Genomic DNA, 16010 nt, shown 5'->3' with positions numbered 1-16010 from the left:
CCAAGATCAGCAACGATAATTAATAATTAATTAAAAAACAAGGATTAGTCATTTGGTCTAAAAAATGTCAGAAAATGTTGAAAAATGTCAATCAGTGTTTCCCAAAGCTCAAGATTCAACCTTAAATGTCTTGTTTTGTCTCGACCAACAGTCCAAAACCCCAAAATATTCACTTTACTGTCATAGACGACTAAAAAAAAACAGAAATATTCACATTTAAGAAGCTGAAACCAGAGAATTTTAATATTTTTTTCTGAAAAAATGACTCAAAACGATTAATCGATTATCAGAACAGCTGGTGGTTGACTGATGGTTGACTGATGGTTGCAGCTCTGAATGGATGGATGTAATAAACAGAAACAGACTAAAAACATCTGCTGCACTGAATCAAACACTGAGTTGTTTTACGTGAGTCGTGTCTCTCCGTCTCACTTTAAGCATTAAGCCATGTTTGTTTTGTCAGTTGGCGCCGGATGGTAGCGGTCGAGATAACTTAACAGAGACGAGTTCAACATGGCGGCGGCGGCGGGTTTATTTTTTTGTTGTTGACCGCTACAGACCAACCAGGATGTTCTGTTGGCTCTCTCTCTCTCTCTCTCCCTCTCTCTCTCTCTCTCTCTCTCTCTCTCTCTCTGTTTATTCGTCTCTTTGTTTGGGAGAACGACTTTGTTTGTAGCGTCGTTAAACATTACAACAGCGGTTGATGAGGTCACATCCGAGAGGTCATGACATGATGTTAACAGCTGCAACGATCAGCTGATTAATCAATCAACAGGAAAGTTTAATAATGGAATAATCTATTTTTTGGGTCATTTTTTAAGCTGCTCAGCTTCTCAAATGTGGTGATTTTATGCTTTTCTTTGTCGTAAACTGAATAACTTTAAGACAAATTAATGCGTCGTCTTAGACTGTGGGAAACTATATCAAACATTTTCACTATTTTCAGACATTTTTATAGACGAAACGATTAATCTAGAAAATAATCGGCGTATTAATAGATAATAGTTGCAGCCCTACAAAAGACAAAGCTGTTCACAAGCTGTAACAGCTGAGTGACATTCAGAGCTGCAAACTTTGGTCTAAATTCTCCTTTTTCTGTTCTTGGCAGAGGAAGGTAATTTGATCATCGTAAAGCGAGGAAGGTTTCTGAGAAACTGCTGGAAAGCTTCCAGTGATGTAAAAAGGTCTAAATGATAAGATAACATTTACTCAAAGCAGGTAATAACTGAAGGAATGAAAACATCTGTATCCTGATAAGCATTCTTCTTCTACTCTGTAATGAAGTCCAGGCAGAAACTGAGAGGTGAGAAGAAGAAGAAGAAAAAAAAGAGCATGAGAGAGAGGAGAGGAGAGGGAGGGAGGGAGGGGGCAGTGCTGAGCGGGAGAGAGAGAGAGGGAGGAGGAAGAGGAGGGAGGAGATGTAGCCTCTCTCTCTCACACACCACCAGCAGCAGCTCTCTCTCTCTCTCTCTCTCTCTCACACACACACACACACACACTCGCTGTCGCCGGGTGTGACAGGTGGAAGCCACGTCCGTCCGTTAACCACATCCTCTACCGCCACCGCCGCCGTGTCAGAGAGATGGTCGCGCGTCTTCTTCTGCATCGTTAGCATGTCTGACTCCTTCTGGACGGTGCTCTCTAATTTCTCACTGCCTGAGAGAAGCATGCTGCGGAGATCCAAGAGGTACACGCTGTCTCTCTCTCTTTCTTTTCATTTTTATGTCCCCATCCCCACTTTTTTATTTTCGCTGCTCCATCCTCCTCCTCCTCTTCCTCCTCCTCCTCCTCCTCTCTGCATGTCTTAGATGCTCAGCAGGAGTTTTGCTCCGACATGAAGGTCAGCTAACTAGATTTGTCTTTTGATGGATAAACGGGACACTCAGTGTGACTCCAGAGTGCCTTTTGTGTTTGAATGTGAGTTTCTGTCACATGTAACACTTCCTGGCATGTAACCAACAACCGCAGTGTGTGTGTGTGTGTGTGTGTGTGTGTGTGTGTCCGTGTGTGTGTATTTCCGTGTTTCATGATGCAAGTTTCAGGATGATGTGCATTTTTCTTGGCGCGTCGTCATTTATTTCTCTGCATGTGATTTGTGTGTCGTTCCCCTCGGTTGACCTCACTTCTTCTTCCTCTTCTTCCTCCTCTTCCTCTTCTTCCTGTCTGTCAGAGCCAGAAGTGGCTTCTTCTTCTTCAGCTGGAACCGAGAGGCAGAGACAGGGCTGTACTTAGCACTTCGAAGCAGCAATTTTCTTCCTCCTCCCTGTAATAACAGGGGTTTTGCTGCCACACACACACACACACACATAGGGACATATTTCTTCTTCTTCTCTGCTCCTTGTCACCGCCTCCCTGTTGTGTGTGTGTGTGTGTTTTGTCTCAGCAGTGTATTTATAAGCTGGTGAGGTTGTGAAGTGGGACAGGAGGGACTCCTGCGTAGCAACAGGCTCTGGCAGGTTTTTTTGGATTGGATCACGTCGAGCTTTAATCAGGACGAAACTGATTCAGCAGTTGGACGGAAGAACTGGATCTGAAGGGTTGGAAGAGAAACGACGTCCTCCCTGTATAAGACCAGTCATCACATTCACATAAAAAGTATAATTATTCAACCTTCCACCTTGTCTTCACATATTTTTTTTAAGATGAGGTCTATTTTGGGCTAATTTTCGCAGCTTTTCTGGTGCAAGAAGTTTCCATATTTTCATTTTTATTTCTTCTTCGCTTGTTTTTTGTCCTCCAGGTAACATACTGTTAAATACAAGATCACTGAGGCTGCTTCTCCAGTGTTTTTAGAGTTTACAGACTGGTTTGAGGTTTTTATATATTTTTTTTTATATATATATTTATATTTTTATAACACGCCACAGACACGCCGTCCTGTCAGCAGCAGCTCGTCATGATCTGATTTAGAAAAAAAATGGAGATTAACAAAAAGAAAAGTATTTTTTATATGTGAGGAGTTTGTCTTGAAGGGCATTGACTCTCTGATTATCTACAACAACTCAGAGCAGAGCAGGAAACAAAAGTGAATAAAGAGGACACACACACACACACACATGAACACACACATGCGGCTGTGAGGCATCACATTGATTTCCTGTGGTAGCTGTAACTCTCAGACCAACATTATTGAGTGGACTGTGGGAAATTAGTTTAGCTGTAGATCTTATCCACATACACTCACCTTCTGTCTGATGCCTGAGAGTGTGTGTGTGTGTGTGTGTGTGTGTGTGTGTGTGTGTGTGTGTGTGTGTGTGTGTGTGTGTTAGTGGTGGTTTAGTTTAATGCTCACACAGCTGTTTGCTCATTTCTAGTTTCCTTTATCTCTGCTGTCAGCGCTGTACGTCTCTTCCTCTGTCAGTGTGTGTTGTGAGTTTTACTGTAGGAAACTTATTACATTCTGAGTTTATATGTCGTCGCTCATATCGCAGCTAAAACACCAGTAAACACACGCGTGCAAACATTTAAACATACCTGCTGTTTTACTCATTTTACCAACAACAAGCATCAACATGAACTCTCTGTTACTCCCCAATAATGAACCAATAAACAAATAATAACTAAATGTTACTATTTTATATTATACATGTGGTTAGCCTAGCTTAGCCTAACCTAGCCTAGCCTAGCCTAGCTTAGCATAAAGACTGGAGCTCTGTCCCAACACCTCTAAAGCTCATTCATTAATACGATCTATCTTGTTTGTTTGATAATCTTTTGTGAAGTTACATGTGGGAACTATTTCCTGATGAACGTATCCATCCGCCCAGGTCGTCTCTGACTGTAGTGCAGGTTCTGGTTCTGGTTCCTGTGACAGAAAGACTTAATGATGGTTCCAGCACCGAACTTTCCCTGAAAATACAGTAACGCTGATGTACGAGTTAAATAAATGAGATATATGTTATATGTTTCATGTCTTTATGCTAAACTAGGAGAACTAACTCCTGACTCCATCTTCCTACTGAATACACAGGTATTATATTGATAACTGAACGTTTCACCAGGTGTTGAACTAAATCTTTAAGCTCTATTCTGGAGCAAAAACTAAAATATTCAAAATGAAAGCGTCTGCAGCTCCTTGAACCGCAGTGACTCGCCAGAGAGGAAACATCCTAAAGTTTTCTCGTAAAAGTGTCAGAAACACTCGAGGTGATACACAAACAGAGCAGAAGGTCTTTGAAGTACAAATTGAAAAAAAAAATTTTGTCTGCCTAAAATAAAAATGTTTATTCAGTCTAAATAAGTGCCTGAAGATAGCACACATACGACACTCCTACACTGTTTATTTTTTTTCATGGAAACGTCCAGGAAGATTTCCAAAAATGGCATTAAGAGAGTAAATATTTCTATAAACACAAAGTCTTCCTGATTCCTGCAAAACCACAAGAGATGTGACGATGCAGGAAGCAGCTCTGTAACGCGGCCGAGAGTCGCGTTTAATATAAAATGTTAAAACTGGAAGGAAAGATCGACCCAAAGATGTATATATAAATATTCCTAAAACATAACTTCCTCTTAGATTCAGTAAATTCTGGTCAGAAAAGCTTCTTCACCTGCAGCGTTTACCTGACAGGCTGCTGCTTTGATGATGACGAGGAGGACACGAAAAGACACGTTTTCCACACACGCATGTACAGAAATGTCGCCTTCAGTCAGTTCTGCATAATAGATGCATGTTTCCCAGCAGGGATCCAAAACGCCTGCAGGAAACCAACAACAACACCGACAGTGCTCTCGTTTTCTCACAGAGAGAGAGAGAGAGAGTGCTGCTCGGGTTGATATGTGTGTCAGAGAATCACAAAAACAAGCAAATAGTGAACTCGTGTTAAGTGTGTCACCTTTAAAAAAGTCAGCGGAGTCGTCGACCCGGATGAGAAGTTCTTAAAGTGTCAAAAAATGTGAGAAAAACCCTAAAAACTGTTCTGTTGCTTCAGTCTTTAACCATCATCCTCCTCACTGCTGCTGCCTTCGTTGTCTTTATTACAGACACTCGCTCCAACTTTTCCTGCTCTGACATCTGACTTGGTTGCGTTTGATGACTCTGATTGGCACAGATGTAAATCCATATTCATGAGACAGACATTGAGCTTTGTTCATTAGCAGCTGAACAGCAGCAGACTGTAAATTAACCCAAACAAACCCAACAAACGCTGCTTTAGTCTCAGTGGGACTCAGAGAGCTGCAGGCTTTACGTCCTCTCCTGTTAACCCTCGTTCATTTGTTCTCTTTCATACATTCATCTCCTCCTCCTCCTCCTCCTCCTCCTTCATTACTTCTTCGTCTCTTTCTCCGTGTCTAACAGAGCTGACATCTATAAATCCAGCTTAACCTTTTCTCTAATGTCACGTTCAGCTCAACTAATCATTTCCTAAAAAGGAGCTGATGTGTGACTGTAAACTGCTACAAGGTTTCTTGCAGAGGTTTAAGACATTTAGTACAAATTATAATATATATAATTAATTATAGAGTTTTTATACTGATGCAGAGCAGCACAGATGTAAAATGTATCTACATGCAAACACACAGCTGGAGGATAAAATATTCCAGTAAACAATAATGATTTACTTTAGTTTAAATGGATTTTATCAGTTTATTCAGAGAAACACAACTAACTAAACTCACATGAGCATCGTTTTTATTTAGCAGGAAATGATGCAACCTGTGAAATAAATCTGATTGAAATATTTGTTCTTCAGAGGATTAGTCTGGTTGTTTGGTGGTCTTTGCTGTAGCACCACCACCAAAACTAAAATAGTCTCTCTGTTCAGACCAGGTCTGTTTACCAGGTTCATACATGTTTTTGTGTAAGTGTGTGTTTATCTTTGGGTGTTTTCAACCTGCGTAGTTCAGTCTGGTTTACTGGGACTCTGGTTGGTTTTTCCTTCTTGGTACGATGGACCAAAACTACCACATAAAAGACCCTTTAGAGGAAGTGGTCTCAGTCTGGTCACAAACCAGTTCTGGAGTGGTTCGTTTGTGGTGGGAACGTGATCCGACTACAAGGCTGCAAGTTTGAACAAAATCATCAGTTGTTAGCAGCTAACAGGCGCTAACCTGGACTGACAGTGTGTTGCTGATAGGAAGGAGTTTCTGCAGGAGACTTTTAGTGATGCATATTGATTCACTTGGATTTTTCTCTGTGTGAAAAGAAACTGAACCAACCAGTTTACCCAGTCATCCTCTGATCCAGACCAGAACAAACCAACTGTAGGTTTGAAAACACCCTTAAAAATCCATCTGAGCCGAACTGTGTGAGAGTTCAGATAAAGTGCAGAATGTTCTCTGGAAATATGAGAGAAAAGTAAATAGCACCATATAGTGAGTGTGTGTGTGTGTGTGTGTGTGTGTGTGTGTGTGTGTGTGTGTGTGTGTGTGTGTGTGTGTGTGTGTGTGTGTGTGTGTGTGTGTGTTTGCTCCACATTAAGTTGAAGAAATTCCCTAAACACACATCACTGAATATCCAACATGGCAGCTCATCCTTCACACAGGTGTGTGTGTGTAGACCACATGCTGATGCTGCACAGATGGCAGGACACACAAACACACACACACACACACACACACACACACACACACACACACACACACACACATAAACACACAGCGTGCCATATTTTCACTATATTCAGTAATTATCTGTCACGTGAATGTCAATTGTACACAAGCCCCATAGATCCAATACTTAATACTCCCAACACACACACACACACACACACACACACACACACACACACACAAACACACACACAGGCATGTGCATAACTACATACACACACATTGACATTATGCATTCCCTGAATCTAATCTAATCTAAACCTGATTCCTACCTGAACCCTAAAAACTGAATCCCTGAACAGCCGTTTGAATGATGTCGTTACTCTCTCTAGTTTTCCTCACAAAGATACAAACACAACATTACACACAGTGAGGATGAAGAGCTTCAGTGAGACGAACATTAAAGAGAGACGTCACACTGATCATCGGACCGTATTAAACATTTCAACCCTAATCGCCTCGTTTGTGTCGTGCGTCATGTGATCGCCCAGCGGGTTCTGCTTGTCAGAAATGCAACACCACACAGAACACATAATTACAGCCGGCAGATGTGACGAGCCAATTAACACGACACACACACACGCTCGCTGCTAATGTGCCGACACCTGCTGGCGCTGCGAAAGCCTGTCGGAGGAGCGTCTTCACTTCAGATGTTTACTTGACATTTAGAAAAATAAGTGCAGTAAGACTTTAAGGTTCAACTTATTTCCTTAGTTTAGAAAAAAGTTACAAGTTTGAAACTGTTTATTCATGTGCAAACTACTGTTGTCTGTTTGCTGTTTGGTGCTGAGCAGGTAGACACTATGAGACACTATGAGACACTATGAGACACTATGAGACGCTATGAAATGCTATGAGACGCTATGAAATGCTATGAGATGCTATTAGACGCTATTAGACGCTATGAAATGCTATGAGACGCTATGAAATGCTATGAGATGCTATTAGACGCTATTAGACACTGTAAGACGCTATGAGACGCCATGAGACGCTGTAAGATGCTATGAGACGCCATGAGACGCTATGAAATGCTATGAGACACTATGAGACGCCATGAGACGCTGTAAGATGCTATTAGACGCTATGAGACGCTGTAAGATGCTATTAGACGCTATGAGACGCTATTAGACGCTATGAGACGCTGTAAGATGCTATTAGACGCTATGAGACACCATGAGACGCTGTAAGATGCTATTAGACGCTATGAGACGCTATGAAATGCTATGAGACGCTATTAGACGCTATGAGACGCTGTAAGATGCTATTAGACGCTATGAGACGCTATTAGACGCTATGAGACGCTGTAAGATGCTATTAGACGCTATGAGACGCTATGAAATGCTATGAGACGCTATTAGACGCTATGAGACGCTGTAAGATGCTATTAGACGCTATGAGACGCTGTAAGATGCTATTAGACGCTATGAGACACTATGAGACGCTATGAGACGCTGTAAGATGCTATTAGACGCTATGAAACGCTATGAGACGCTATGAGACACTATGAGACGCTATGAGACGCTGTAAGATGCTATTAGACGCTATGAAACGCTATGAGACGCTATGAGACACTATTAGAAGCTATGAGACACTATTAGAAGCTATGAGAAGCTATGAGACGCTATGAGACACTATGAGACGCTATGAGACGCTATGAGAGTGACCAAAATAGTAAAGTTGCAGCTGGACAGATAAACAATGAGCTGAAACTCACTATAAAGCTCCGTAAAGCCGAGAGGAGCTGCAGAGTCACTGATAATTCTCTGTAGGTTCGTCACTACGAGCCTCACTGTCAGTTCAGACTGTGTTATTATTAAAAATATTGATTATAGCTGCTTTAAAGTTGACAAAACTTGGATTGAAAGAGTGTGACAGCAGATTGATCATGTTAACTCACTTAAATCACAGCAAAGGAAAAGAAAAAAATAAAAAAAAAAAAAAAAAAAAAAAAAAAAAAAAAAAAAAAAAAAAAAAAAGAAAAAAAAAAAAAAACTAAAAAAAAATCACAGCAAAGGTACAGAAAATTGTTTAATTACACAGAATAAACAACTTAACATTGATGAAAAAGGTTGATTAGACAGAGAAGGAGAGAAGACATGTTTAGAAAATGAAACATATTTTATATCTTCACCTTTGAAACAGCAGCAGGATCCAATTTGATTTTGTTCTACCCATAAAAAGTCAGTCAATACTGAAAATGTGTGTAAGAAACTGTGTTTTTTTACTCTGTATATATTAGTGCAACATTCACTCAGGTTTAATGTTTCCAGGGGAACAGCTCAGTTCTTGAGTTGAAGGTGTGTTGCTGTTCACTGAAAACAGCGAGCGTGTCTGTTTTAACATCATCATCATCCTCTCCGTCAGTTAGTTTAGAAACCAGATACTTTTACAGAGACATCACCTCAGCGTACTGAACCTGCAGGCATCATCACAGCCTCCTCTTCCATCCCGTCTGTAATTTCCTCCGAGTGTAACGAGCCTCACCTCGAGTCATTACGGACACACACGCTCCGCTCCGCTCCGAGCTGCGGAGCAAACAACAAAAATCCTGTGAGCTCGACCGGGCGTGGGTGTGAAGTGAAGCTGTTAGAAGTGAAGACTGCCGCTTCATTTCCTCCTCTTCTCCTGCTGCTGTCTGGGGACGGATGTCGCAGCCTTAAAGCACACAGATCTTTTTTTTTTTTTTTTTTTTCCTAAGAGCATCTTTTGTAGAGCAGCGTGAACACACACACACACACACAGAATCATCTCAGCTCAGAGGAGGACACACACACGTCTAACCATTTCACTGCAGGATAAACCTCATAATGACTGCTCAGCTACTAGCGATGAGCCTGGATCCACATTTTCTAACGTAACACTCCAGTAGAGATGAGCCACGATGGTTTCAAAAAGCCTGAACACACCATAATGAAGTTTAGCTGTTTCTCTCATGACATCAAGTAAACAGTCAAGTCTTGCATTAAGTCCACAGAGCTGACAGTGTTATTTCTTTAAATGTAGTTTGCAGCTGCAGCTGTTGTCACTGCTTGAAGATCAGAGACAAATAATAGTAATTGTTCACCCGGAGCTGCTGCACTATTAGAAACTGATGGCCTGCTGTGTGTTATTAGGAGGCGCCATATTTAACAACACGTACATGTTTTTATACTGAAGCATTTCTATAAGCAGCATGTGGTTCAGCTGGTTCAAGGTGAACTAAAATAAAAAGTTCCCGTCATTCCCTTCAGTAGTTGTTGTCTGTGTTGCATGATTGCAGTTGTGATTTTGACAGTTTGTGTGTCGTCTTCGTCGTCGTCCTCATCACCACCGGTGTGAAGGACACAGTGTGTGTGTGTGTGAAAATGCAGCAGCATCGTCGGGTTGAACTCTTCATCAGCGGTGCATGAACGCAGCAGCAGCAGCAGCAGAGAGTCTGATGTGTGTCTGACAGACAGAGTGACCACCTGCTGTTATTGACGCACAGCTGCAGGGGTGTTTGACCCATTTTTGGAAAGAGTACAAATGACTGACTTTTACAGAAGTGTGTATGTGTGTGTGTGTGTTTTATTGATGTGTGTCTGTTAACTGTACAGTTCAGTATCTGGAAATGTTGATCTTGGCTTGATGGGGAATCTGTGATTGGTTCATTGCAAAGCTCCTTGTAGGACCAGCAGAGATATTCTGCAGATATTACATTACGTCAACTTGACTGATTCTGATGATCAGTTAAGTTAATCTATTGGTCATATGGTCTATAAAATGTCCGAAAATTGTAAAAAATGTTGATGAAACTCCTCCTAAATGTCTTGTTTTGTCCCAACCAACACTACAACCCAAAGATGTTTAGTTTAGAATCATAAAATGACTCAAAACAATTAATTGATTATCAAAATAGTTGCAGATTAGCTTTCTGTTGATCGATTAATCCATTAATCGATCAGTCGTTGTGGCTCTAATAAACTTCTGTGTCTGTTTGTGTCTTCAGCTGTCGGACGAGCAACAGGAAGAGTCTGATTGTGACGTCCAGCACCTCCCCGACTCTGCCACGACCACACTCCCCTCTGCATGGACATACAGGTAACACACGCACACACACACACACATGCACACACACACACATGCACATGCACACACAAACACACGCACACACACACATAAACACACGCACAGGCACACGCACACACACGCACGCACACACACATGCACACGCACACACCCACACACACACGCACACACACACATGCACACACAAACACACGTACACACACACACACACATGCACACACAAACACACGTACACACACACGCACACACACACATGCACACACAAACACACGCACACACACACACATACACATGCACACACAAACACACGCACACACACACGCACGCACACATGCGCACACACACACACATACACATACACAAACACACACGCACACACACACACATGCACACACACACACACATGCACACACACACACGCACACACACACATGCACACACACACATGTTTAAGGGTTTAAGTGAACTTTGATGTCTGCAGCATCTTTATCTGCAGTATAACGTCAGTAGCATCATCTTTCTTCAGGAGCTTTGATTGTTTATGAATGAAGCTTCAGACTAAATGCTGGATTCATCCTGAAGGGACCAGTACTGGAAGAACAACCAGCATCACCAGTAGCAGAGCATGAATTGGTGATGAATCAGCGGTCGTAGGCGTCGTAGTATCATCATCTCTGTCTGCTGTGATTCGTTCATGTGTTCCTCATCTGCTGAGAGGTGTGTGTGTGTGTGTTTAGTAACAGCAGGAGATTCTGTGTTACACGGAGTCGTGTCGTTCACTATCACACAACAACAAAGCTCAATTAACAGCTCAGACGACACACTGAGCTCCGCACAGCCGGATGTCTGATGGCAGGAATGAAAAATACTGTCCTTTTACAAATGATTCAGTTTTAACAGATGGATTTGTGCACGTTTGATTTGTGACCTCAGACAGGCCTCGTTTTAATTCAGGAAATTAACTCTAAAATTATCTTAAAAACTTGCAACCAGGAGATTTTACACCATCAAATATTTAACTAATTTATAGAAGTTAATATGTGATATCCAAACACTCCCAGCAGACATGGGAGCTGAACGTGTCTTTTGGGAAATTAAATGAAACTGCAACTTTCACACCACAATGATATAAAACAGACGAACTAAACAACACAATTATCTTCTCTGCTCTTCAGTGAAATAAAATCTGTTTAATAGTTTGGTAGAAACAAAATAAGCCTGTTTTTATATTTCCCTACATGACATGGACCCATTAATTTTCAATGAGATGTAGCATCAAACTCAACAAACATTATTGAACTCATGACAGACAGTTTAAAAAAAAAAATCAAAATTGATGCAGCAGAACCAGAGATTTCATTTCAATCCACACATTCATCTTCTGTGTCGAGACAGCGCCTACATTACCCACAATGCAACTCGATCCACTCAACCGTAGAGATTCAGGTGTGTTATGCTAGTAGCGGCTAACGTAGCCTGTTAGCTGAAAAGCACTGAAAATGTGTGTGTGTGCTTTAGCTTCACGTGTGTGTGTGTGTGTGTGTGTGTGTGTGTGTGTGTGTGTGTGTGTGTGTGTGTGTGTGTGGTGACAGATGAAATGCTCACTGACAGGATATTTGTCAAACACACTCAACAGCATATAAGAGCACAAAACCCTCAAATCCACCTCCGACACCCGCCCGCCCGCTCACCGCCGTCCTCCCCCCCCCATCCCCCCTCCTCCCCCCAACATAAAGACAGAGGAAAGATCAACAACAGCGATATTGATCGAGAGAGTCAAACTGTAGATCGGAAAGAACGGGAGGAGAGAAAGATGGCGGGATGGAGGATATGAAAGATGAGAAGTTGGTAAAATAGAGAGAGGTAGAGAGAGAGAGGTAGAGAGAGAGGTACAGAGAGATAGAGAGAGGTAGAGAGAGATAGAGAGAGATAGAGAGAGATAGAGAGAGAGGTAGAGAGAGATAGAGAGAGGTAGAGAGAGATAGAGAGAGGTAGAGAGAGAGGTACAGAGAGATAGAGAGAGGTAGAGAGAGAGGGGTAGAGAGAGATAGAGAGAGGTAGAGAGAGAGAGGTAGAGAGAGAGTTAGAGAGAGGTAGAGAGAGAGGTACAGAGAGATAGAGAGAGGTAGAGAGAGAGGGGTAGAGAGAGATAGAGAGAGGTACAGAGAGAGAGAGGTAGAGAGAGGTAGAGAGAGGTAGAGAGAGAGGTACAGAGAGATAGAGAGAGATAGAGAGAGGTAGAGAGAGGTAGAGAGAGGTAGAGAGAGAGGTACAGAGAGATAGAGAGAGGTAGAGAGAGAGGTAGAGAGAGAGAGGTAGAGAGAGATAGAGAGAGGTACAGAGAGATAGAGAGAGGTAGAGAGAGAGGGGTAGAGAGAGATAGAGAGAGGTAGAGAGAGAGAGAGGTGGAGAGAGGTAGAGAAAGAGAGGTATAGAGAGAGAGAGAGAGGTAGAGAGAGAGGTAGAGCTGCTCATTACAGGTGTGTGTTTGTGCTCAGCTGACAGTCACACGTCTCATTTCCTGCTCAGGAAATAAAGGAACTCACCAACCTGTCTCTCACACACACACATGTTTTAATAAGTGGTCTTGTTGAAGCGGCTTTTTGTCCAGCTTTTATTTGAAATACATATGAACAAATATTAACCTTGTAAAAAAAAAAAAAATACAATAAAGAAGATAAAACATGGCCTGATCGCTGTCAGTCGAGATATAAACAGTGCTGTTGTTAATGAGAAGTCGTTTTGTTTAAGGCGGCGACACACATGACGACTGTTGAGCTGAATATCGTCATGGAGATAAAATCATAACGTGTTTCATCTGTAAAGATTCTTCAGATCCAGCTGCTGCCAGTCCTTCTTAGAAACATGTTTGATATTTACGACCGATAGCATCACATGTGTCACCAGAGGAAGACGTACCGCTAAATAAACAACAGAAGAAGAAAGGTTTGAGGTGTTAGTTATAGTCTCCATCCAGGATCTCTTTTTTCCCTTTTTAGCACAAACCATGCTGCATGTTGCCGGTTGCCTCCATGTTTGTTTTGGTATAAAAAGTATAACTGGTATGGTTGATGTGAGGTTTGCAGCACCAGAGCTCCAGTGGTTACTGGGCAGCAGTTCAGCTGGTGTTTAGATGTGTTCAACAGTTTTGATGCGGTAATGAGCTCGATATCGCAGTCTTTTTATACATGAATCACATTCTCCCTGTTGACCTTTGACCTCTGTGAAGTCAGGAAGAGTTGTTGAAATATTTTAACTGCAGTTAAAAGAGTTTAATAAGTTGAATTAAGGTTTATTGTTGCAGTTTAATTGACTTTAATGCTCCAGTAAACCTGTAACTGCTTTCAGTTACAGCAACAAACTCACAGATGTCAACAGTTTGTTGGATTGTTGTTCTAATAAATAATGTTTATAACTGTGTGTTTTTATAAACGTGCATGTTTATAACAAATCCTAAAGTTTTAATGCAACGATTCACATCAAAGTTGTTTCATTTTCTATTAGTTTTGGTTATTATGTAAAAGGAAACGTACGTTGTATTTGGTTGTAGTTCAGAAATGTTGAATCATGTTTGTGATTCATCTCATTGTGTATGTATGTAAAAACATTCTTCTTCTCGTCGTTTGACTTCAGTGTTAATTGGACTCGACTGAGATTCTTGACTCTGCTTCAGGCTCAGAGAGGCTGTGATGGTCAGACTTTAGTCATTATTTGTTTTCTGGAGGGGTTTTTTGGGTAATTTATATATAAATTTTAAAGCAGTAAGTGAAAATATGAACAACAGATGAATAAATAAAGATGAAACTAAAAACCAGCAGCATGTTTCGAGGGTCACTCTGTCCTTCTTTCATTCGCTCCATCCTTCCAATCTCTTCTTCCTCTCCGTCTCCGTCTCCATCCTCCGGGCTGCTGCTGCTGCTGCTGCTGCTGTGGCGGCTGCTGTGTTGCCATGGTAACGCTGCCAACCAAGTCTCGCAGTCCGCCTCTCAGTTGTCAGTCTGTCCCTCGCTAAGGAAATAAACACTTCTAATTAAATATCGATAATTAACGTCGCTGCTGCTGCTTTAGAGGCTCCTGCACAGTAAAAATGATGCTGCTCATAAGACTTGATCTATCCTGAGTGGAGGCTGTGATATCTCACTGTTGTCTGCTACTTAACTGATTAATATTCACCGCTGGAAGCCATTAAACCTTTCACCCCCCCCCCCCCCCCTACTCATTCCCAGAGACCGTCTTTAAGATGATTGCCTTTTTTTGTTTTTCTTCTTCTTCTTTCTCTCAATCTCTCTCTCTCCCTCTTCTAACCCTAATCATGAGTTTCATCATGGTTTCAATCATCCGGCCGGTTACTGTTAATCACAGGGAGATAATATCCTGGGGGGGGGGGGGGGCTGATGAGGACCGATCCTCTCTCTCGAAATGACTTTTATTAAACGTTGAAAGTCTGCATAATATTCCTCGTTCTTGTCATCAGCTTTCATTTTCTTCTCTTCAGCATCTTACATTTTTCTGTCTCTCTCCCACCCACCCTGAACTTTCCTCTCTCTCTCTCTCTCTCTCTCTCTCTCTCTCTCTCTCTCTCTCTCTCTCTCTCTCTCTCTCTCTCTCTCTCTCTCTCTCTCTCTCTCTCTCTCTCTCTCTCTCTCTCTCTCTCTCTCTCTCTCTCTCTCTCTCTCTCTCTCGCTCTCTCTCTCTCCTGGCTGCTGACAGCGAGATGTTATTCGGTAAAAGGTCGGCGGATGATTGACAGCTCCGTGTGTGTGTGCTCCGACTCCTGATGAATTCCTGTCAAACAATCTCATCTTTGTAATTGTAATGAAGGACACACACACACAGAGAGAGAGATTCAAGCTTTTCCTCCTCCTTCGGGTTTCTTGTCACACACTCCAGAGAAAATACAAGGTTTTTTGGGTTTTTTTTGTTTCTTTCCGCCCCCTCCCCAATTATAGCTGTATTTTGTTATCCCAACCTCACTCTTTTCCCCCCGGAGAGGCGGCGAAGGAAGGAAGGGGAGCGAGCGAGCGAGCGAGAGACCGACGAGGCACAAAGCAGATATTACATTTGCATGTGTCTCATATGCCACCAGGATATTTCTTCTTCTTCTTCTTGGTCTTTGCTAAAAGTAGGTCACTGTCACTGCAGCACACCAAAAAAAAAAACAGCGACAGCGCAGCAGCTTCCGTACCTGTTGTGATGAGACCGCCCACACACACACACACACACACACACACACACACACACACACATCATTCACATTTCACTTGTTCTTATTCTTTTTAGGCTGAAACAACAAACCACTCAGTGGTTTTATTCTCTCGACAGGAAGTGGGAAGTGTAGAAATGATGCAGACTGGTGTTTCTGGTGTTTCTGGTGTTTCTGGTGTTTCTGATGTGACGTTGGGGGAGTGTGG

At 42.1% G+C, this 16010-nt stretch overlaps 1 protein-coding gene across 7 annotated transcripts in view; it reads left to right on the top strand.

Moving 5' to 3' along the window:
* Positions 1–16010, top strand: part of mast2 (microtubule associated serine/threonine kinase 2) — a 212417-nt gene that overhangs the window by 133068 nt on the left and 63339 nt on the right. For all 7 annotated transcript variants that reach the window (XR_006405009.1, XM_044362111.1, XM_044362110.1 and 4 more), the window contains one exon: positions 10520–10611. Coding sequence is in view for 6 of the 7 variants with exons in the window: in XM_044362111.1 (XP_044218046.1) it covers positions 10520–10611 (92 nt within the window). In the remaining variant the exon portion in view is untranslated. The remainder of the gene's footprint in view (positions 1–10519; positions 10612–16010) is intronic.

This window comes from Thunnus albacares, chromosome 9 (assembly GCF_914725855.1).
Source record: "Thunnus albacares chromosome 9, fThuAlb1.1, whole genome shotgun sequence".
Taxonomy (NCBI): domain Eukaryota; kingdom Metazoa; phylum Chordata; class Actinopteri; order Scombriformes; family Scombridae; genus Thunnus; species Thunnus albacares.
This window is presented reverse-complemented; position numbering and strand designations above follow the sequence as displayed.